Source organism: Nelumbo nucifera, chromosome 2, assembly GCF_055504915.1.
Source record: "Nelumbo nucifera cultivar China Antique chromosome 2, China Antique-T2T, whole genome shotgun sequence".
In the NCBI taxonomy this organism is placed as follows: domain Eukaryota; kingdom Viridiplantae; phylum Streptophyta; class Magnoliopsida; order Proteales; family Nelumbonaceae; genus Nelumbo; species Nelumbo nucifera.
This window is the reverse complement of record NC_142650.1, coordinates 64,868,178-64,890,997: the sequence shown is the minus strand read 5'-3', so window position 1 is coordinate 64,890,997 and position 22,820 is coordinate 64,868,178. Positions and strand designations below refer to the sequence as shown.

Genomic DNA, 22,820 nt, shown 5'->3' with positions numbered 1-22,820 from the left:
AGATTCTGTAAAAATAAAATAATAAAGATAATTTCATTTACCATATCAGGGTATGATCGACATGGAATTCTGGATATTTGTATTTCAATCATACAGAGAATTAGTTTATTGTTCGAACCAACCAGCCAAGGCACTGATGGGTTTTCATAACATGACAATAAACACTAGAATCTTCTCAAACAGAATTCTCAAAATATATGAATTCTAAGAATGTAAATAGACCTTCATCAAATGGTTTCAAGAGCTAGATTAGCCACCATCCTACCTAAAGGCAGCGGGCACTTTGTGACAATATCTAATCTAGAGAGATTTGAAGCATGTCCAAACAAAGAGAGAGAAAGCAAAGCCAGCTCTCCAAGAGACAGCCTGGAGGAGAGGAATCCTTGCCAATAATAAGGATCCAAATCAAAGAAAGCATCAAAGAACCTCCTTGTCCCATTCAAGTCAAGTTTCAAAAGAGTCTCCATCCCAAAAGAATAGAATTCCCTGATGCACCTTCTCTCAGTTGGCCACAATCCATTCCACACCCTCTGATACAGCTGTTTCCCTCTGATCATCCTGGTGGATCCTAGGCACTCGACAATTGCTTCAGCCAATACAGGAGCCAGAGCCATAGTTCGAGCCACCATGTACCCTGTAGAAGGGTGGACTAAACCAGCCGTCCCACCAATGGCCATCACTCTCTGAGGGATACGAGGGAGAGGACCACCCATTGGAATCAGGCACTTCTCGTCCTCAAAGACTCTTTTCACTCTGATACCCAAGTGCCGTAGCCTGGCCACCATCCTCCTCTTCACCTCCATGTAAGGCAACACCGGCCGGCTAACCAGTGAGGTCTCTTCAAGGAATATTAAGTTAGAGCTAAAGGGCATTGCATACAGAAAAGTCGGAACCTTGTCATTCCTAGCTCGCATGTAAGGCTCGCTGCCCATGTGGGAATCTCTCCAGTCCATTAGAACCATTTTATTTAGATCAAAAGGATGATCCTGCACCTCGGCCAAGATCCCATGAGCAATCTGATATCCATGGTTCCTGGGCTTATCGTATTCAATGAAGTTGCTTGTAAAGCCACTGGCATCGACTATCAAGCTCCCCTTCACCTCACAACCATCGTCACATGACACCATAGACACGAACTCCTGGTGCTCCAGCTCCAACGCTTTAGCCTCATGGAACTTGACTCCATGTGAGACACACCCCTCAATCAACCTCGTCTTCAATCTCTTCCTGCTGACCCGGCCATAAGGGCGGTCTAGATACTGGGTTTTCCGATCATCGACGTAGACAGTAGTCATAGGCCAAGTCTTATCTAGAGTATCCTCAAGGCCCATGCTCTCAAACTCATCAACCCAGACACCGTAGTTATTAGGCCACATGGAGAGGGGTGAAGGATCAATGCAACAAACTTGGACCCCATGGTCAGAAACTCGCTCTGCAAGACGGAGGCCGGCCGGGCCAGCGCCGATGATGACCACATCGTACTGGGAGCGTTCAGAGGGGTGGTGCCGGGGTAAATCAATGTCCAGGAACTCTGGTTTTGATTCAGGTTTCAGGTCTAGGAAGCTATCAAGCCTACTGCTGTGGATTCTCTGCTTAAGTGTTCTTGAAAGGCTGGGGATTCTGGGAAAGAAAGGTGGGGAGGTGGAGGAATTGAAGCTGGTAGGACTTGAAAACCTGGGAATGGGCGTGAGAAGGGTAGCCATGAGAGGTTGATATGAAATGGGGAAGAAGGTTGGGGAGAGTAGCCGGTTGAAAACTATTTAAAATTCCTATAGATAGTTGAAGTTGGAGTCATGGAGTGGACGTTGAAGGTGCGTGGACGGAACGTCAAAGCATCACACCAAGAAAATGGCTTCACTGTGAAAGATGTTCATGTGGCCAATCGCCGTCGGTTGCGCAAAAGATGTTTCCCACATGAGGGGATGGGCTGTGGGTGCGCGCCCATCCGAACTCATGAGTAATGCGAAATGGGATTCAGTCACTGCAATGCCCGTTCGAACAACTATAAGTATAGAAGTACGAAGATGTTCCCGATGGAAGGCTGTAAAGGCTGTTCGAATAGTGTTCGAACGGATTTGCATGTGAAAGCCACAACGCCCATGTGTTTGGTGGGTATATGCACTGACCAGATTAAAATGAAAATTAAAAATTTATTAATTTAGTGGGGCGGTGTGGCACCCTGTAGGCATTTAATTAATTACATCAGCAATGCCAACAGCCAACCATTACTCTTCATTCGTCGTGGTATATCAATTAGCTTGACGCTGGTATAGTGGGGCGGTGTGGCTCCCCCTGTAGGCATTAACCATATCACCAACGACAAATTTTTTTCTCAGGCAACATTGCAGGACCCGCGCCATTTCTGGGTTGCCGCAATAATTGACTTGGGTAAGACTGAATGGGTTTCAATATCAAAACGACCCCTTCAACATACTTTGGGAGCGTTGTGTTCATCAACCTACATGATGATTTTGTCATTGTCGTGATTGTAGAAACCATGGGCAGGCCTTAGAAGTTGTCCTACAGAGATGAAACATGGAATCCTAGATCCTGTGAGACAGGTGATAAATAAATAGGGTGATTGGACGATCGAGAAGTGAAGTGACGGTGAAGTTTATATTAGATTTTTTATTATCCCACTTTTCTTACTGCAAAAGAACTATTTGCTGCAGGCATTGTACTGAGAAAAGAGGAGGCAAGTAGTTGGGGCTTTCTGGTTCAGAATTTTATTTTTCCCAGTTCTAGTGTACAACCAAAGGGATTCATCATGCTGTTAACGTTCAGTGGGTCAAGTGAGAATGTGAGACCGGCATTCTGGGTGATTTCTCAGGTTTTCATTGATGTGAATGAATGCTCCTAAATGCACTGTTCAGAAACACGAGACAATAAACACCACTCTTTTTTTTTATTTCTTAAACACCACTCTTATTAACAAACAACTTGGAAGCTTAATTACTACTTTACTAGAACTGGGAAGTGGAAACATATGAAGGACGCATGTTAAGTTGTAAATTGTCAATCAAACATAACAATAAAATAATAAAATAATATACAGAAAATCCCGGCATTTGCAGAATACGGATCACCCACAAGAAAGTAATCAATACTCGCCCAAGATATTGTTCAGAGTTTCTGCATAGAGATGATCGGAAGGACCATTGCTTATCGGAAAAAAATATGATCAGAAGGATCATTTGTGGGGCCTCCGCAGACACAACAGATGTCACAATTCGCAAACAAAGAAAATCCAACTCCTCAGGCAGGTGAAGCATCCTTTTGAACATACAGTGGTGGTAACATTCTGAAATGTGGCTATTGCAGAGCTCAGAGAACTTCACAGAGCAACAAGATTGCATCAAGACCGGCATGAAGGAAGAGTGATGCCTCCACAACAAGCAGCTATGATAATGTACAGCAACACAACTATCAAGCATGTCAACATGGCCCTGCAATTGATGGGAAAAAAAGTAAATTTAATTCCTGCTTGGAACTGCAAAAGCACAAGTACTGTTGCTGTGACTAGAAGCCATTTATTCCATATGATTTAGATTAGTATGATGTTTAATACACTTTGTTGACGATCCATCATAGGCCAGTAATTAAGGTCTTAAAGGGTGTGGATGGTCAAGGATAGCTAATTGGAAGTCGTATATATATGGGAGTTGATAATTTTGAGGGAAGCATGAAATTTCCATACTTCAGTTCCATCATCCATGAACTTATTGGGTCAGGTGACTCAGGTCAATTAGGATGCCTAGATCATTCAATTAGTGCACAGCATCTTGATTTGGCTATAACCCAAAAAAGAGGCTAATCCAACAATTCAAACCATCAAATAAACCCCTCCAGCTCTTCAACTAGTTAGAAAAAGATGGTTCAGTCATACACATCCATGACCTTGCTGATTAAGCAGGTCAGACTCTTTTATGGTCCATGATCTGTTCATGGGCCGAGATCAGGCTTGGCTTTTGCCAAATTATAATGGGTCCAACCCAAAGCCCGAGCCTGAGACAGTGTAAAGTTGAGCCCAAAGCCTCCTGGCCCATAACCAGGTTCCAGAGTAAAGCCTCATGCCTCTCCTTGTTAACAATGCATTGGGAATGCCTCACGAATCCTACACTTACCCATCTTGAGCATATTAATTAACACAGCAAGATTTATGGGTACTCACAAGAGCTTGGCATTTTTCATCCAAAGAGCCCGGTGAAGACGCCTAGATTGCTTTTTGAAGTGAAAAGAACTGTCTTGCATTGTTGCAGTCTTGTCAACGAGAAGTTCAATCTTGTCACCTCTTTCGAGTATCTTCTCAATATTTTCCACCATGATACTGCGTATCTGAATATCAATATTTAGTTGTCATCAGTGTGAAAAAAAACACAAGGAAATATCAAGGCAACACTAATACAGAAAAAGTACAATACACAGCCATACTGTACCTAACATCCTATATGGCACCCAAAATACACAAGGAATCTCATCCCACATCTGAAGCCATGGAGCTATAAAATATGATCCCAAAAGTCACTTACCATTATATTAATTATTGGGAGGCAAAGATACAAACCCTGATGTAAGACATCATAAGAACACAAGGTTCCTTCAGCAAGACAAGCCTAGCGTTTGGTCTTGGGGACAAGACAAGACATCATAAAAACTTGGAAATTTAGGACTTGGGGACATAAAAATCAGCGATTTGGTTAAAGACAAGCCTAGCGTTTTAGGGATTAGGAATTCCAAGTTAAAGAAGTTAAGGCTGCGTTTGGTTGCAATGTAACTAAATTTGCACTGCTGCAAAACTATGCAGTGCAAATGATTTGAGTGTAAATTCTGACCTATTTTTGTTTCAAATTTAGTTAATTTACATTTGTACTGCAATCAAACAAAATAAAGACATGGAGCAGAATAAAGTAAAACCCAAAACAAAATTAAATGAGAATTTACATTTTTTTCATTTGCACTCCCATGCATTTGTAGCAAATAAATTTGCACTGCAACCAAACACAGCCTAAGAGTTGATATCTAGGGAACAAACAAAAGAACTAATAAAACAAATGATGTCGAATTAAAGTATCTAAAAATTAATGACTGACCTGAACCCAAAAGGAATGCATACCTGGTGTGCCTTACACCTTAGCCCAGGTGTGCACCTTTTTTAAAATTTTAAAATTTTTTTGCTTTTTCATATTTTTTCATAAATTCTTATGTGTTTTACACCTTTGTAATAGTTTATCAGCTTCTGAATTACCTTTTATTGCTGTTTGTAACAAAAACAGAGATCTTTCAAATACCTGAAGCCTTTAGGGGGGGTTTTATAGGAGTGGATCCAGCCAACAACTCTTGGAATTAAAATGAATCTTGTATGTGAGCTGATTGATAATGGAACCAGGTTTGTTTTGTAGATTGCTGTTGAAGATCATGATGCCTCCTCAAGGAACTCTCAAGTGCAACAAGCTTCTTACCAACATCAATCTGGGGAGGAGAGGCCCACTCAGGTGGCTTGTGCAACAGCACCCACGCCCAATGTCACTGGGCAAGCAGAGAGGGCTGCCTCTGAGATGGCAGGGGGTCTGAAAAGGCAAGGCTTCCCACTCTAGGACAGGCAGAACCACTGCAGAAACTGAAGAAGAAAGATGAGAAACGATGGGAGCCCAGGTATCTCAGTAGCCAAGGATGATTGAGAACCTCCTACTCAGAGGGGAGTACAGCGACCGGCAACTCTGCTGATTGCTCTGATGGCTTCATCGGGGGAAGGGCTACCATTGGTGACGGATGACTCTGGTTTTGAACAGAGACATTGAGGTGCCTAACCAAATTTCATGTTCAAATTTGGTGTCGAATCTTGAGGAGAAGTGGGCAAAGAAGATAGGAGGTTCATTGGATATTCCAGGTTTGGGTTGTGATGAGTTCAAGGCTTCAATGTCGAGCCCAGATGAGGGCCCCCTTATAGGTAATGAGACAACCTCCAGGGGCCACCATCCTTCTCCCCTAACCACTTAACAGTATTAGCAGAATCACCTACAATGGTAAAAGAAGACAAATCCCTTGCCTGCAAGTGCAGCCAAGATCTCTGCTTTTGTTGAATTAGAAAGCCTAATTGGACAGCTGAAAACCCGCCAAATGATTCCATCCCTCTTCCTAAAGACACCATCAATTGCTGCAGCTCCAGGATTGCCTAGGACACTTCCATCCAATGTTTTAAAATGCGGAGGCGTGAGGTGTAGTTCAGAGGGGGGGGGGACAAGAAAGAGGAAGAGGAAGAAGAGGAAGGAAGATCTCATTTTTCTTTATTTTTAATAAAAATCTTTGATGGAGGGGGTTGCCATGCCACTGCCAAAGGAAATCTTCAATATATTCAGGAATCACCCAACTGTACCCAATAAGGTTAAAGTAAGCAAACCCCAACCTTCGTTACTGGGCAATGGAGAAGTTGTTCAGCAGTCTCACCATAACCAAGACAAAGGATGCAAACATGAGGTGAGATACACAGTCTGCCTTTGTTCTTCTGAAGCAAGTTATACATGTTTATTTTCTTCAAAAAGGCCTCCCACACAAAGAAATGCTGGCGTAATAAAGGAACACTAAATCTTCTTGTACAGGAAGCTTGTAGTAGGATCTCCAAGCACCCGAGCATTGAAAAAGGAGTTGGTTGAGAACCTGCCAGCAGGAGCAGGGTGGAGCTTCCAAATATGTTGGTCAGGAATTTCTGGGAAGATGTAGACCTCTTTTAAAGAGTGAAGAAGGTCTGCATTTTCAGCTATCTCAGCTTTCTTAAGAGTCTTCTAAAGTCGAAGTTCCAGTTAATTCAAAGAGAGGAAACTTGGATGCACAAGGCAACAGTAGCTTCTTGGGAAAGAGAGAGGTTAAATTGCTGTTAATGACAAAGGAGTTATGGGTAGAAGAGATACCTTTACATGGATTTGTAGCCTTCACCCGGTTCAATTGCTGCTAATGACAGGAATCCAAAAAGCATCAGCTTGACAAGGGTATCTCCACAACCACTTTCCAAGAAGGCCCCGTTTGTTTGCTGGTATCTAACAGGGGGTAAGTTGGTCAATTAGGTAATTGACCCCAATCCCCGTGTTCTTATGCTGCTATACTGGGTCACACAGTAAGCGAATTTTCCGAAGAGCATCGGTTACCCGAGTAACTGATACCCTCCTGGAGGGTGGATAAGCCACAAATAATACTAAATTGCTAATCCCCTCCCACCTCTCTCTTTACCTGAGTAAGTGAAAGCGCACAAGAACACTAGCGCCGACCTTACTTGGGCAAATTTTGATCGGGTAAACTTACTTGCCCAGGTAAGACTATAAGAGAAAACTAAGGGGGGGGGCAAAAAGCCAAGTTCCCTTTTTTCTTTTGATAAGTAGAGACAAGTTTCTTTCCTTAGCATGCCCTAAGCCAAGACCCCAACTTCCTTAGGCTTGCACACTTGATGCCAACTAACTAAATGCTTTTTTTCTCTCAACTCCCTTCCCACAAAAAAAATCAGGTTGGAGTTTCTCAATTCTGTTTTCGACTTTAGCTGGTGGATTCAAAACATCAAGAGATAGTAAACTGGTAGACTAGCAAGAGAAGCCTTAATTAAAGTCAGATTTCCTCCTTTAGAAAGATGTTTTTTCTTCCAAGTAGCCAGCCTTGTTTCAAACTTCTCTACTATTGAATTTCCACCAAGGGGAATTCCCAAATAAGAGACTGGAAACTTCTACACTTTGCATCCTAAAATCTCCTTGAAACTGTTCACTAAAGCTTCATTTGTATTTATTCATGTATCAGTTTTTGGAAATATGTGGGAGTATCTTTTGAAAACAGAGAAGCTCAAGAGTCCTCAGATCCAAGGAAATCCTGGACAGGGAATCTTGGGCAAGGGTGAAAAAGGACTGTAAGGTGGTAACTGGCAATTACTAGTCAAGCTTCAAAGAGTTGTGATGAGTCAGACTTTTCTTCTGATAAGCCTGGACTATCTTCCAGGTTGTAGAAGATCAAAGAAATTGGCTGATTTTTAGAGGGAAGTGATGGTTCAGCCTAACAGCAGATGTGCGCTATCCATGGCTGGGGTAGAGGGGACCGAGGTAAAAATGTAGCAGTTTAACTGCTACATTTAGCTTAGTTTCTTATGGAATTTAGTTAGCTGTTTTTGGTGTCTTGCTTGTGTCTTAGTGCTGTTTGTCTTGTTCTTTTTTGAAGGCTTTGTTATGCTTGGGCCCAAGCCTTGGGTTTGGGAAGGTTCGGGCTTCGGCCTTTCTTTGGAGGTGTTTTGGATTGCTGGGAGTTTGTAATTGAATCTGATGGCCCTGTATACATCTTGTTTGCACTTTTTAGCTTTTTTATTAAATCTATACCTTACCTTTTTCAAAAAAAATAACAATTCTTACAAAAAAGGATCTCAAATGGTAAATTTTCTACAAAAGAAGTAACAATACAACTAATATTCGATACTTAATCATCAAATAGAATGAACAGAAACTAAAATCCCAAAACCACTGCCGTTATATATATGGGGCAAAAGTTTAGGTCAAAGGCAGCCCCTTGTATGGACTTGTTTGGGCTTGCCTCAAGGGGCCTTTATGGAGACAGAGGACCTATCTATTAGGATTGGTTTTATTTTTACTCTTTACTGATTTTGTTCAATTGATTGTGAGTTTTAAGTTCAGATGCAGTTTATACAGTATGCACATTTCACTTAGAATGTTATTGTTAGAGGATGGATTTGGCATAGATGGTCTAACTCCAGAAGTCTAGAAGAGAATGGCTGTGGTGGCAAGGTTGGTGGTTGCAGGAGAAGGAAAACAAAAAACAAACGGGAAAGATGAGAGGAGGGAGAAAAACCAGGTATCGGGTGAGAATAGGGTTAAAAAGCCTCTAAATCTGGGTGTGGGGCCCCTATTTATAGCCAATTGGTTCACCCATTTTCCAGAACTTTCTTATTTTAATCTTTTCCCATTGTACCCTTAATTATTCTGGAATGTTCTAACTCCTAATTAATACACATGCCTTTAATCCTTACTCTGGAATGTTCTGACATTTTGTTCTAGAACATTCCAGCACTTGAATGCAAATATCTCTCAATTAATTTGTTTAAAAGTGGTCTAGTCTCAATATCTTGATTGGACTTGCCTAGAAGATGAAGAAGCTTGTTGATTGGAAAGAAATTTTGAAGAAGAAGAGATAAAAAAAGACAGTATTTTCAATGAATAGATCTAAAGCCCCTAGGCCAGACGGTTTCACTATGGCCTTCAATCAAGATTGCTGGGAAATTGTGAAACAAGATCTAGTTGAGTTGTTCATTGAATTTGCAGAGAAGGGTTTCATTAGCCCAGGAATAAATGTGACCTTTTTAGCTCTAGTCCCAAAAAAGCCTGATGCTTGCCACCCAAAGGATTCCAGACCGATCAGCTTAGTGACCAGGTTGTATAAGATTATTGCTAAGGTCCTCTCCACAAAGTTAAAAACAATTCTTCTTGCCTTAATCAGCCAACAAGGGGCTTTTGTAAAAGGGAGAAAAATAGCTGATCAAATCCTCATTGGCAATGAATGTGTGGAAGAAATGAAAAGATCTAGGAAAAAAGGCTTTGTATGTAAGTTGGACCTTGAGAAAGCTTATGATCTGGTAGATTGGGCGTTTTTAATTGAGGTAATGGAATTTTGTAGTTTCGGGGAGAGATGGTGTAATTGGATCTTTGGATGCATTAAGACTTGTCATTATTCGACTCTGGTCAATGGGATTGTGAGAGACTTCTTTCCAGCTTGTAGAGGTTTGAGGCAGGGAGACCTCCTATCACCCTTTCTCTTCACCCTAGTTGCGGATGTTTCGAGTAGAATGATCTATAAGGCTAAAAGGGAGAATAGATTTAATGGTTGGAAGGTTGGTAGGGATAGGGTACCGGTTACTCACTTACAATTTGCAGATGATATTATAATCTTCTGTGAAGGGGGAGATTAACTTTTGGCGAGAAATCTAAAGGACTTGGTGAGGAATTTTGAACTTGTCTCTAACCTTAAAATTAATCTTGAGAAGAGCCATATTGGGGGAATTAACATGGAGGAAGGAGATCTTACAGTTGTTGCAAATGTCCTAGAATGCTCCATCTCAAGTTGGCCTCTGACTTACTTAGGACTTCACCTAGGTGCAAAGCCTAGAGAGACTACATTTTGGGTTCCAATCTTTGAGAGGCGCCAAGAAACTAACTTGGAAAAGAAACTACATCTCTATTGGGGGTAGGGTTACTTTGATTAAGTCCACACTTGCTAACCTGCTAATCTACTACTTGTCGGTCTTTAGGATCCTAAAAAGGAGATAAATAAGATAGAGAAAATAACGAGTGACTTTTTGTGAGAATCAGGAAAAGGTAAAAAAGATCACTTGGTTAATTAGGAGACTGTGTATAGAAGTTAAGAAGCAAGAGGATTGGGAATTAGGAATGTGGATAAAAAGAACTTGGCATTGCTAGGAAAATGGTTATGGAGGTGGCTACGGGAACAGGAGACTCTGGCATAAAGTAATAGCCAGCATACATGGAAGGTTGGGGAATGGCTGGGCTGCAGGTGTCTCTAACAGGGCTATGTTAGCATCTTCATGGAAGGCAATTCATCATATTCTGCCCATTTTCCTCTAGTTTGTCTGCTATGACGCTTGTTTAGGGGATACTATTAAATTCTAGGAGGATATATGGATCGGGTCTTACCCGTTGAAGGATCTCTTCCCATCTTTATACTCAGCTTCCTTGTACAAAAATGAATGCATTGCAAAATTTATTGCTCCCCCGATTCTCCCAGTGGACCATAACTGGGACTTCGGCTTTCGTAGAGGGTTTAAGGGATGACGAGTTTAGAGCTTGTACGGAGTTGCTTCAATTAGTTCAAAATGTATGCCTTGATCCTAATAACTCAGACAAGCGTATTTGGGCCCCTCAACCTAATGGTCTGTTTTCATGTGCCTCCTTCAAGTCTCTTTGTAATTATTCCCCCTCTCCTTTGTTCCCCTTGAAAGAGTTCTGGTGCAAACCCATTCCCCCTAAAATAAGAGTTTTTTGTTGGGAAGTAATTCAGGGAAAAATTAATACCTTGGAAATGCTACAGAAGAGGAAACCCAATTTATGTCTCTCTCCTAACTGATGTGTCTTGTGCAGATCTGATAATGAGAGTTGCCCTCATTTATTGATTTCCTGTTCTTTTGTTGCAAATATATGAAATTGTTTTTTTACTTTGTTTGGGTACAAGTGGTCCTTACCAGTGGAGGCTAATTTGTTGTTTGATCCTTCTATGTTTACTTGGCCCAAAAAAAAAGAGGGGAAGGATAATGTTACAACCGTAATCTATCATCCAAGGGCCTCCTAAATATTGCTTTGAAGTGGTCCACGAATATCCTGGCAATTTCATCTTGATTTGTTATCTCTTAACCATCTACCTCCAATCTAGCCACAAAATTTTTCCTCCTCCCATTTGCCAAAGTATGAAAGAATTTTGTGTTACCATCACCTTCTTTCAACCAGTTGCACCTTGACTTTTGTCTCCAACTAATTTCTTCCCTTAATAAAACTTCTTCCAAATCTTTCTTAATCCTAAACCTCAATTCTCTTTCCTCCTCTACCAAGATTCCTTGGGCTTCCTTCTCATCTAACTCCTCTATCTTGGACATCAAAATGACCTTTTGTTCCTCAATTCTCCCGAAATGATCCTTGTTTCATTCCTTAATTTTCTCTCTCAATCTTTTTAGTTTCTTATGAAATCCCACTCCTTTCCACTTCACCCCCTTAAATCCTCCCTCAACCAACCTTCCACTTTCCGTACAAAATCTGGGTGTGTGAGCCACATGTTTTCAAATCTGAAAGGGGTGGGGCCTCTTGGAAAGGTTTCTAAACCTAACTTGATAGGACAGTGGTCTTACAGTTATCTTTTAAGTCAACATTTTATGATAGAACATTATAAACTGAAGGGGAAGTACCATCTTATCTTGCACCCCTTTAAATATTAATATGAAATAAAGGAGGAAACCCTCAAAACAACAAATACTGCCTCATTTTAGAAAAAGAAAACAGGAGATTTCTTTCTCTTAGGGGTTTCCGTTTGCATCTAAGCAAGAAGAAGCATTACATTATGGTGTTTTATTATTAGAAATTGCAAATATAATTTTTTCTAATATCCTCTGAATTCGATTTTTTGGAAGGTTTCTATATTTTCTATTTTATAACTTTAATTATTTACTAATTAAAGGATATGTGTTCAAGAGGCTTACAACTCTTCTGTTCTGGTTTACACCTCATGACTCACATCCATGTTTTAAAACATTGATTCAATAATTAACCACTAGAGTATTATGGAAAAGAACCATGATGACTTTTTATATAATAACAAATAGTATTCTTCATAAAATTTTCGAATTTTTATCATGTTAGGTGATACAACAAAATTTAGGTCATAAAATTAAAAAAAAAAAATGAGAAAATGATAATCCAGCAACAAAAGATACTTGCCTCACCAACTTCTCCTCTCACACGGTTAAGAGTATCTGCACTGGGATTACTGGAGAAGAATTCCATCTGTTGATGTAAGACCCTTGAAAATTCATCATTCATTGCATAAGCAGGTGCAATCTGAGCCACCCTGCCATAATTTTTCATGAACCTCATGCGGATATCCTCCAAGTAGGAAAACGGAATTCTTCCTGAATTAAAACATGAAAGGTAAAATAAAGTCACAAGAAATAAATAAATAAATAACAAAGAACATCAGAAATGTAAGAGGTGTAAATCCATGAGGAATATTGAAAAAAGAAATGAAAGAAATAATTTTGTCCTAAGTTGGTCCCAGTACGTGTAGAGTAACAATGACTAAATGAAAATAAATTAAAAAAGTTATAACAAATTAAATAGCACAGGAAGAAATAAAAACACATTATAGAGAACAGAGGGAGCATGGCTGACATAAAACAAACAGCCTATCTCAGTTCAGCATGAAAGAAACATATACAAGAACATATGGATAAGAATGAAAATGGACTTTTTTATGGGGGACAGTGAGGAGATAGCAATTCCACAAGTGCCCAGATTCACTGCTTGATTCAATTCCATAATGGAGTAGATTTTAGAAATTAATTAAAAAGTGAAGTTCATTCACTCTGAATGGCCAGACCAGCTCCCTTTACACTCAAAAACTACACTAGAAGTAGTTTGGCCAAGGAATCAAACATCTCATTTGCTGAACATCAGATCCAGTGAAACAACGTGTTCCCTCTAGATTTCAAAGACCTAGACTCTCTCAAATAATGTCTGTAGATCCATGCCTTTTAAAACATTGCAAACAAGTGGTGTGGTTTCCCAAGTTTCATAGAAACTTATAAGTCTAGAAATTAGAGGACATGGTAAAACTTTTCTTGAAGCTTCAAGGATACATACAAGCTTCCAAGTAGGTTGTCAATCATACGAGAGGCCATGTTCGTCTATATTTTTTTATGGGCAGAATGTTGGTCTATTTAAAAGTATCACCTTTATTGATTAAGAATCAAAATTGAAGCCTACACCACTCAATTCTAACAAGCAAAATAGAAACCTTGCAACCTGAACAAAATTAGCCTTATCTAATAGTATAGATGGCGAAGTTTTTTTTTTTTTTGAAAGGTAAGGTAATTTTATTGAATATTGAAGAAAAGTTACAGAAGAAGTCAGTCCACTATGGGAATGGCTAAAAATAACAAAAGTTACAGCCGCCAAAGGGACTGAGTCCTGAGTTCCTGGACTAAATTTACATGATTGAATGCTGGATTAACAGCAACCCAAGACACCAGCTTGCTGACAGCACCCTGCACATTCTCATCAGGAATTTTCTTTTTGTTGCAGAAAATTCTGCTATTTCTTTCATAACAAATAGCCCAAAGCATAGATGTGGGGATGGCCTTCCACACCAGTTTTCCTTTTTTCTTCAAACCCCTGATCTTCCAGCAGCATAAGATATCTTTGACAGAATTCAGCATAACACCCACAGCACTAAGGAAGTGAAGCCACACCTGGGCAGTTACAGGGCAGTGTAAACACAGATGTTCTGTAGTTTCAGGCTGCTGACCACACAGACCACAAGAGATGTCTGTCAACTGAACTCCTCTTCTTACAAGATTGACTTTAGAAAGACATTTGTTGAGGAACCCATATTAGGAAATTGACTTTAGAAGGGCTAATTGGATTCCAAACCTGCTTATCTGGAAAATTCACAGCACCTGAACTGTTGACCTTGAGAGCCATAGACTTAACCGAAAAGCACCCATCTTTACTCCACTTCCAGTTCCATTCATCCTCCAAACTGATGTCAATAAATTGATCTTGTAATGTAGCCAGCAGTCCCAATACCTCTTCCATTTCCCAGTCATACAAATTCCTTCTAAACTGAGGAGCCCAAGTTACACCGTTCTCCGAAATGGAGTACAAATCAGCAACCAAGGCATCTTGATTTGCAGCACATTGAAACAAAAGAGGAAAGGACTCGGTGGATTCTCCTGGCACCAAGAGTCCTTCCAGAATCTGATTCTGTCTCCATTACCAACTTTGAAGGTTAAACCTTCACCAAAAGAGATGTGGCTGCAAATACAAATTTTGACTGAAACTTTTGATCAATTTACAGTATTTTTTTATCAACTTTTGGTATATTTACAGTATTGTGGTTTAAATTTTATAAAACTGAATGCCAGTACAAGAAGAAATCAAGTTTATTTTCTAACCCACCAGGAACGGGTTGCTGCCAAATTTTGTATATAAACTTATGTACTTCTTGTACATTACCCTTGTACAGTTCTGTTTTTAAGCAATAAAGTTTCAGTAACCAATAATAAAAACAAGTTTATTTTTTCTTCCTATTTTATATTTCAGTTCTTTTGTAAGTAAGAGTTCATACGTATTCATATAAGAAGGATGAGAAAAACTCTCACAAAATGTACAGCCACTTAAGGCAAAGTATCATCGCCATCTTCACAGGAGCATATGCATATAAGTATGTTATCTCCATACATCAGAAAACAAAGATTCAAAACATTACAGGGGGCCAAAGAATAACTTGTCCCAATGATTCCTAAGCCGATCCTCTCTAATGGTCTAACCCCAACAAAGTGCTGTAGCACTCCACCCCAACTTCTCAATATCCACTCAATTTTACGAAACTGATCCTCTCCCAATGTTTCAGTATTTTCATTATTTATTTTACTCTTATTTTTCTGTTGAGAAGGGTAGAAAAAAAAAGATATACATGAGATGAGAGGATGTAAAAGAAGCACAGGTCTTTACAACAAAAAACAAAAAGCTCTTTCACACATCTGGAAAACTATCAGCACTATACAGAAAAGTCATCTCAGAACCTGATTTATCTAAAAACTCAGATCTTTGACTAAGCTCTCTAGGGATCCATCTGAAACAGCAACCTAGAAAGGAGTGAAGGAGGTGAGCTCGCTATTTCAAGAAGAAAACGACCAAGTTTCCAAGGGCTATTGCCTGAATTGGTGGCCAATCACGTTCTTGGAATCTCCTTCAACAAGTATGGAGGTCGACTGCATAGCTTTAGCAACAAGAAGGGCTATTTTGCTCTGATGTTTTTCTATTTCTTTCATGTCCACCCTATTTGTTTAGTGTCTTTTCTACTCTATTTAGCTTGAAATTAACAGAATTTTATTCATTATGATTCTTATCTTGGTTTCCCTCAAAAAAATACTGTAACCTTGAAATTTCCATTACAAAAATAAACTCATGATGAACTGCACATATGCCATTTCCACAGAGAATATAGAGGACATAAAACATCAGAAAAGGTACAATCTAGAGGTTCTTATAAATATGAAGATGTAGGTCAAAAAGACGCTTGAGACCTAGCATTTGAAAGTCTGCATCTTGCTCAGATAGATTCAATATCAGCCAGCCTTTGAGTGATACCTTAGAATGGAGTGGAGTGTGCAGATATGAATTGAATCATAAACATAGTTTTCAAGGAGCCAAGGCGAGGCTAGGCAACAGGGGGGCACCTTGTTGCCTAGTCGCCTAGGCGATGGATTTTTTTAAAGTAAAAACATGTATCCTAGGGTAGTTCCCTAGGTTCCATAATCATATTTCCTTAATAAATATCCATAATTTTCATAAGAAAAGTATAAACTTCATGTTGAAGTATAGAAAATCAACATATTCATGAGAAGAAAAAGAAGAAAGAAAAGAAAATTCAAAAAATACAGATTAGTAAAGAAAAAGAAGAAAATGTGTTGATTGGACAACATTTTATGTTCTTCCTTTCTTATTGGTTCAGATTTTGAAGTCTATGAGGGTTCAATACAGCATTCAGCAATGTTTGTATGGATTAAACCCTAACAAATAAGAAAATAATAAAAAGAAATTAGTATATAAAACACACAAATAAATATTTTAGTTTAAAAATGTCTATTTTATAATAATAACCTAAAAAGTTAAGAATATAAAAGCTTTTTATAACACGCTATAGAAAACTGCTTGGCAATTAGGCGAGACAAGCCTTCAAGAGTGCCTTGTCGCCTAGGCGCCTTGACAACTATGATCATAAAGCTTGTCTTTTTGTTGCATTGGGAAGCTACCACCCAAAGTTAACTTTTTGGGCATGAGCACGAATCATAAATCTTTTGCTTATGCCCATAGAGAGAGGTACTTGGGCTAGGCTTGTTTTATACCTTCTGTCTCATCTCCAAGATTAATAAAACTTTGATCAGTTACTGATTCGAAAAACTTGGGGCACAAACTTATCCAAAATACACACCAAAAAGAAACGGAGTACAAAACTTTATTAATCACAAAATGGCAAGACCCCAAAAGAATAAAATTTTGAGAAAACATTCATTAACGAAAGAGCCAACCAAACAAACAAGGGATTATGAGATACCAAATTGGCCAACCTCAAAGTAGACACCTCCCACGGGCCACGACCTTCCGTACCACCCGTATAACCAAGTATAACAGAAGAAAAAGAAGATAATCTCCAGTCCAAATATTTCAAAATTTTAACCAGTACCCTAAAATTAAGTTTCTTTATCGAAAGAAAAAGCAGTTCTAAGAATTAAATCAACTGAAGAGATAACGGGCTCAAAACAATGGAACTATGCATTAAAATCCTAAATCCCCGATAATATAATCAATCCGATTTTACAATTTAGAATGGATTACTCATGAACTATGCCCAACAACTCATCCGCATATGGAATTCGTCGTCAATAATACACAATTAAATAAAGAAGATTATCAAGTAATCAAAAATTAGTAACAAAAACACAAACTTTTTAATGTAAGAAAGTGAATACCCACTTCCGAAGGTGTCGTTCGCCATGCAGAGAAAGGTGAGACCATCGGACCTCAGTATGTGAAATATGTACCGATCCTGCGAGAAACAAAGCCTGGAATCGTGTTCTGAGGGTAACTTCTCCAAGATCCTTCGTGCAACGGCACCAGTGTTTCCGGAGACGGCACTGAATTCAGCAAGAACGACGGTCCCTCGCGCCACCACTGCATAGAGAATCGCCATTGTTGCAGAGCTTCGGGACTCTGTTTTTTCTATATTTCCGTCTTCGACGGATCAAATCACATACTAAACCTTTCAGACCTCAGTCGAAAGACAGAGAAGGGAGAGAGGAAGGGGAGCGTTGCTCAAAAATGAAAACCCGCTCTGTCACCGTCCAGGCGCCCACCAGAAAGTCCACGTCCCAGTCTAACTCCCAGAAGATCAGCTACTGCTGAGATCTATGGTGAAGCGAATGGACTTACCTTGTGATCCTCGGCGATTGAGCTCCACGACCACGAGTCCCCTCATTTGAAGTGTGGATTTTAATTCAGTGGAGAGTCCATTGAATCAGTGATTACTTTTAACACGTCAGATTGGAATCAACTTGACCCCGACAGCAAATTCCGTTGCAACTTTGAAGGTTGTGTTTGGAAGTGCCTTTTGTTTCTAAACGGACTTTTTAAAAATCACTTTTTGAATAAGTGTTTATTTTTAGAAAAGCACATTTGAGTGTTTGACTTGACATTCAGGGCTTTTTGAAATATAGGGTAGGCGGGGGTAGGGCTGTCCGTATTCGAAAATCGAATTTCAAATTTGAAATTTGAGATAATTGAATTGAATTCGAATTCAATATGACCTAGTTCTATTCGATAAATAATTGAATCCAACCAGCTATTTAATTTTTATATATAACATATAAAATATTAAAATGTTTTGTATAATTTATATATAATAATTAAATTATATAAATAATTTATATATTTATATAAATAAAATATTTATTTATATATTTATTAATTACCTAAAATAATTAATTGATTGAATTCGAATAAAATTGAATATTCAAATGTTTAATTGAATTTGAATTCAAATATTAATTTTCAATATCCGTTGGATACTGAATTTTTTAATCAGATTCGAATTCGGATATTTGCTTGATTCAATTCAAACTTAATTCATTTACACCCCTAGGGTTGCAAACAGACCGAATCACAATCCGATCCAATTATACCATATTTTGATATTCCTTATTGGATTTTCAAATTAAATCATATCACAAAAATAGGATTCATTTTTTATGAGGGCATATTTGACTCTCCACTGACATCATGACACGTGGCATTTCAAAAACAGATGGATGACTCCTGGCACCATGTAGGCGATGACTTGCCTTAGTCAAAATGATGGAGACCTACCTCTAGAGACCTACTAGAGACTTGGAGACCTATCTCCAGAGACCGACCTCCAAAGACCTACTGGAGACCTGGAGACCTACCTTCGCCGACCTAGAAACCTAGCTTCGAAAACCTACTAGAGACCTAACGACCTACCTCCGAAGACCTACTGGAGACATGGCAACCTACCTCCATCAACCTAGCGACCTACCTTTGGAGACACATGGCATCCAAGTGACACATCAACATTGAGTAAGCAAATCACCCCAGCAGGTTGGCTAGTAGCACCTCGCCTATGGTCGATTTAAAGTACCTCGGCCTGGTTGACCTAAAGGGCATCCACTTGAAGATCGACCTCCTTTGGAGATCGGTCGAGCTAAGTAGGGTATAAGTGACGACCTACAAGGCGTGCTCGCCAGCCTATTACATAGATTTGTTATCAAGACCAAGCTCTTTAGAGTAATAATGCTCGACTGTTAGGCCAACCTACCTATGCCAGAGTTATTCGAGCGAGCCGTAATGCCTGCGCAAATCATGTAACTGACGTAATAACTCAGCTAACTATGTGGAAACGGCTCTGCGAGAAGATGAGACCTGTTGTAAGGAGTCTCAAACCTTTGACACCTATATAAGGTGCTTATTTCTACCTGTGAAGGTAAGCGCGAATATACACTCTTAAGCTCTCCCAATTTCTTAAAGAACTCTCAAACACTCTCTGACTTAAGCATCGGAGTTCCCTCCCTGGGTAAAGACAACCTAGGCACTCTAATCTTCCTTCTTGCAAAATATATCAGCTCGAACATCTCTAGCTTGGCCTAGCACAACTTGCCCAGACAAGGAACCACTTGAATCAACATTCGAGTTGCCTGACATGAGGGAGCAGCTACATCGCGCGACATCAATTGGCGCCGTCTGTCGGGAACCAACGCAAAAGCTATGTTCTCACCCATTCTCTAAGCCTCAAGTAATGGCATCCTTAAGCAAACAACAACAACACCTGGATCGAAGGAACCCCCTAGGGGGCAGAATCAAAATGATTAGCCTAGACAATTTCTTGTAGTTTTGCCTAGACAGAATCTCCCTAACTACGAGGCCACCCCCATAGGTCGAGCCCTACATGCTCTCTACGAGAGTTGATGGCCAACAGAATGTGAGGCCACCCCTGCAAGTCGAGCCCTCCATGGTTCCCGTGGGAGTTGATAGTCAACAAACTGTGAGGCCGCCCCGCATGTCGAGCCCTCCCATGCCCTACGTGGGAGTTGATGGCCAATAGGTTGTGGAGCCGCCCTCGCAGGTCAGCCCTACCAAGGTGACAAGGTGTCTGTTTGTAGGCTGAGGTGCTAAGAGCAAACTAGATTGTTAAAATTTCGATGACCAGACGAAGACTTACTTTGGTGACCTGAATGAGCCAGTCCGGACAAGCCTCGTCAACCCTATTCACGAGGTCTCCCCTACAAGTCTAGCCCTTTGCAGCTCCCGCAAGAGTCAGCGACCAACTAACACAGTCGCCCTTGCGGGTCGAGCCTTTCAAGGTTCCTATACGATTTGGCAACCTAAAGTTAGTAGAGCTGCCCCCGCAGGTTGATCTCCCTATGGCTTATCGTAGGAGTAGATGACTAGCACCTCCAGGGACTAACACAGTGCAGCCGTGGCACCAACTTTCTATTCAAATGCCAACAGTGACACATGTATCACAAGGGGAAGCCAAACCACTTTCAACATCAAACCCCCTTAAGCCGACCTCAAAATGTCTTTATAACAGGTAGGTCGACCTATGCAGATTGGCCCCCCATCTATCCAGCTTGGCATCATTTTGACAGCTAAAATTATAATCGCTTTGGCGACCTGAACTGATACTTATGAGCTCATCAAACTAGTCGCTCTGGGCCAAAAGACCTACAACAAGCTACTCCCTTCGCTGAGTTGACCTTAGCTCGGGAGTGGGGGCAATTGATGAGGGCAGATTTGGCCCTCTACTGACATCATGACACGTGGCATCTCAAAAACAGTTGGATGACACCCTGACACCATGTAGGCGATGACTTACCTTAGCCAAAATGATGGAAACCTACCTCTAGAGACTTGTTAGAGACTTGGAGACCTACTAGAGACTCGAAGACCTACCTCTAGAGACCTAGTGGAGACCTGGAGACCTACCTTCACCAACCTAGCAACCTACCTTTGAAGACCTACTAGAGACCTGATGACCTACCTTCACTGACCTGGCGACCTACCTTTGGAGACCTACTGGAATCCTGACAACCTACCTCGGAGATGTATTGGAGACATGGTGACCTACCTCCGTCAACCTGGCGACCTACCTTCGGAGACACATGGCATCTGAGTGACACCTCAACATTGAGTAAGCAGATCAACCCTAGTAGGTCGGCTAGTAGCACCTTGCCTATGGCCGACCTAAAGTACCTTGGCCTGCCCGACCTAAAGGACCTCCGCTTAAGGAGCGACCTCCTTTGGAGATTGGACGAGCTAAGTAGGGTATAAGTGATTACCTACAAAGCATGCTCGCTGACCTATTACATAGATCTAATATCAAGACCAAGATCTCCAGAGTAATAACGCTTGACCGTTAGGCTGACCTACCCACGCCAGAGTTATTCGGGCGAGCTGTAACGCCCACGCAGATCACGTAACCAACGTAATAACTCAGTTGAGTATGGGAAAATGGCTCCACAAGAAGATGAGACCTGTTGTAAGGAGTCTCAAACCTTTGACACCTATATAAGGTGCTTATTTCTACTTGCAAAGGTATGCACGAATATACACTCTCAAGCTCTCCTAATTTCTTAAAGAACTCTCAAACACTCTTTGACTTAAGCATTGGAGTGCCCTCCTCGGGTAAAGACAACCCAAGCACTCTAATCTTCCTTCTTGCAAAATATATCAGTTCGGACATCTCCAGCTCGGCCTAGCATAGTTCGGCCCAGACAGGGAACCACTTGAATTAGCATCCGAATTGCCTAACATGAGGGAGCAGCCAGATCACACAACATCAATTTTGGAATCGGATCAATTCGAATCACCCCTTATATGATCCAAAAAAGATATTACATATATTGAATGAATCAAATCCTATCAGATATCTGATAAAAATGATATAAATTGAATTTTCATCAGGAATCAAAAAAATTCAACAACTTCAAAATTGAATTCGGATCATATGGATTTTCTGTCGGAATTGAAATATCTTGATTTGAATCTGAACTAATCCCGCCTGCATCCCTAATTGAAAAGACCATTCGGAGCTTAAAATGGGCTTGATAAGCAATATACCAAAATTTTTGACATTTTTCTAAACAGATTAGAAAAGCACTTTTTAGGCTTTTTCAATGAAAAAGCACTTATGATAAACACTCCCAAGTCCCAAACACCGCAAATCCTTTTTCGCTCCTTTATTCCAAACAAAACTCAGGCACTAGGAAAAGAATTTCCATACATGGTCATTCTCAATCTATTAGGCTGCTTGAAGAATATACGATATTGGGCCAATCAAAGATAAGCCACATCAGTTAGATATGTGGAATCCACACTACAGCTAGGAAATGAACCAATATCGATCGTCTATCGGTTCTTTTTGCTCAACTCATGAGCCAGGTATTCAATATTAGACTCTTAATTGGGTCACATTGTACCAGATTCGGTTACATCCAAAGCATCCACATAGTAATGGCACATCGAGCAAAGATAGGAACATCATCTTTGAAACATGGGTCATCTAATATAGCCCAATAAATAGAGCCAATCAGTAATCAACCAGTCTAGGTGTAAACTAAAGGTGAAGCTACCCAATCATGCTTTGAGACCTCACTAGAATAATAAATGTTCTAGGGTCTCAAGACCTTTCCAACACATACTACACTAAGCGTCTATGTTTATATGTCTCCGAACCAAAGTTTCTTTGACTGGAAAACTACGGTGGCGTTTGATAAATCTAAAATCCGAAAAGTTAAAAAGATAGTATTTGTCTCAAATCTGAAAAAGAAGCATAGGTGCTTTTTTACTTTTTATTAAAAGCTTTAAATCTATAAATTTGTTTGTATTGGATCAACCCTTTATCATTTGAAGTTCATTGATTTTACTATTTTACCCCTATAACATATTATTTGGAAATGTTGAATTCAATTTGCATTATCTCATAAAAAA

General features: G+C 40.1%; 2 protein-coding genes across 2 annotated transcripts; both read right to left on the bottom strand.

Moving 5' to 3' along the window:
* Positions 1-53: 53 nt before the first annotated feature.
* LOC104607627 (capsanthin/capsorubin synthase, chromoplastic-like) lies at positions 54-1,989 on the bottom strand. The gene has a single exon (XM_010273291.3). The coding sequence runs from the start codon at positions 1,701-1,703 to the stop codon at positions 228-230; it is 1,476 nt and encodes a 491-aa protein (XP_010271593.1). The 5' UTR covers positions 1,704-1,989; the 3' UTR covers positions 54-227.
* Positions 1,990-2,881: 892 nt separating this feature from the next.
* On the bottom strand, positions 2,882-17,681 carry LOC104607628 (vesicle-associated membrane protein 714-like). The gene is made up of 4 exons (XM_010273293.3): positions 17,292-17,681; positions 12,474-12,664; positions 4,172-4,335; positions 2,882-3,446 (listed from the first exon to the last, which is right to left on the bottom strand). Exons 1-4 carry the CDS (start codon positions 17,506-17,508, stop codon positions 3,356-3,358), a joined length of 663 nt encoding a protein of 220 aa, XP_010271595.1. The 5' UTR covers positions 17,509-17,681; the 3' UTR covers positions 2,882-3,355.
* Between the last annotated feature and the right edge of the window lie 5,139 nt (positions 17,682-22,820).

Bases quoted from the DNA above. Each gene is read 5' to 3' on its own strand.
- LOC104607627 (XM_010273291.3), bottom strand. From the start codon at position 1,703: ATGGCTACCCTTCTCACGCCCATTCCCAGGTTTTCAAGTCCTACCAGC.
- LOC104607628 (XM_010273293.3), bottom strand. From the start codon at position 17,508: ATGGCGATTCTCTATGCAGTGGTGGCGCGAGGGACCGTCGTTCTTGCT. The intron at 12,665-17,291 runs GTGGGTATTCAC...GTTTTAATTCAG, and splicing joins GGCGAACGACACCTTCGGAA to GAAGAATTCCGTTTTCCTAC. The intron at 3,447-4,171 runs GTGAGTACCCAT...CATCAATTGCAG, and splicing joins ATGAAAAATGCCAAGCTCTT to GGCCATGTTGACATGCTTGA.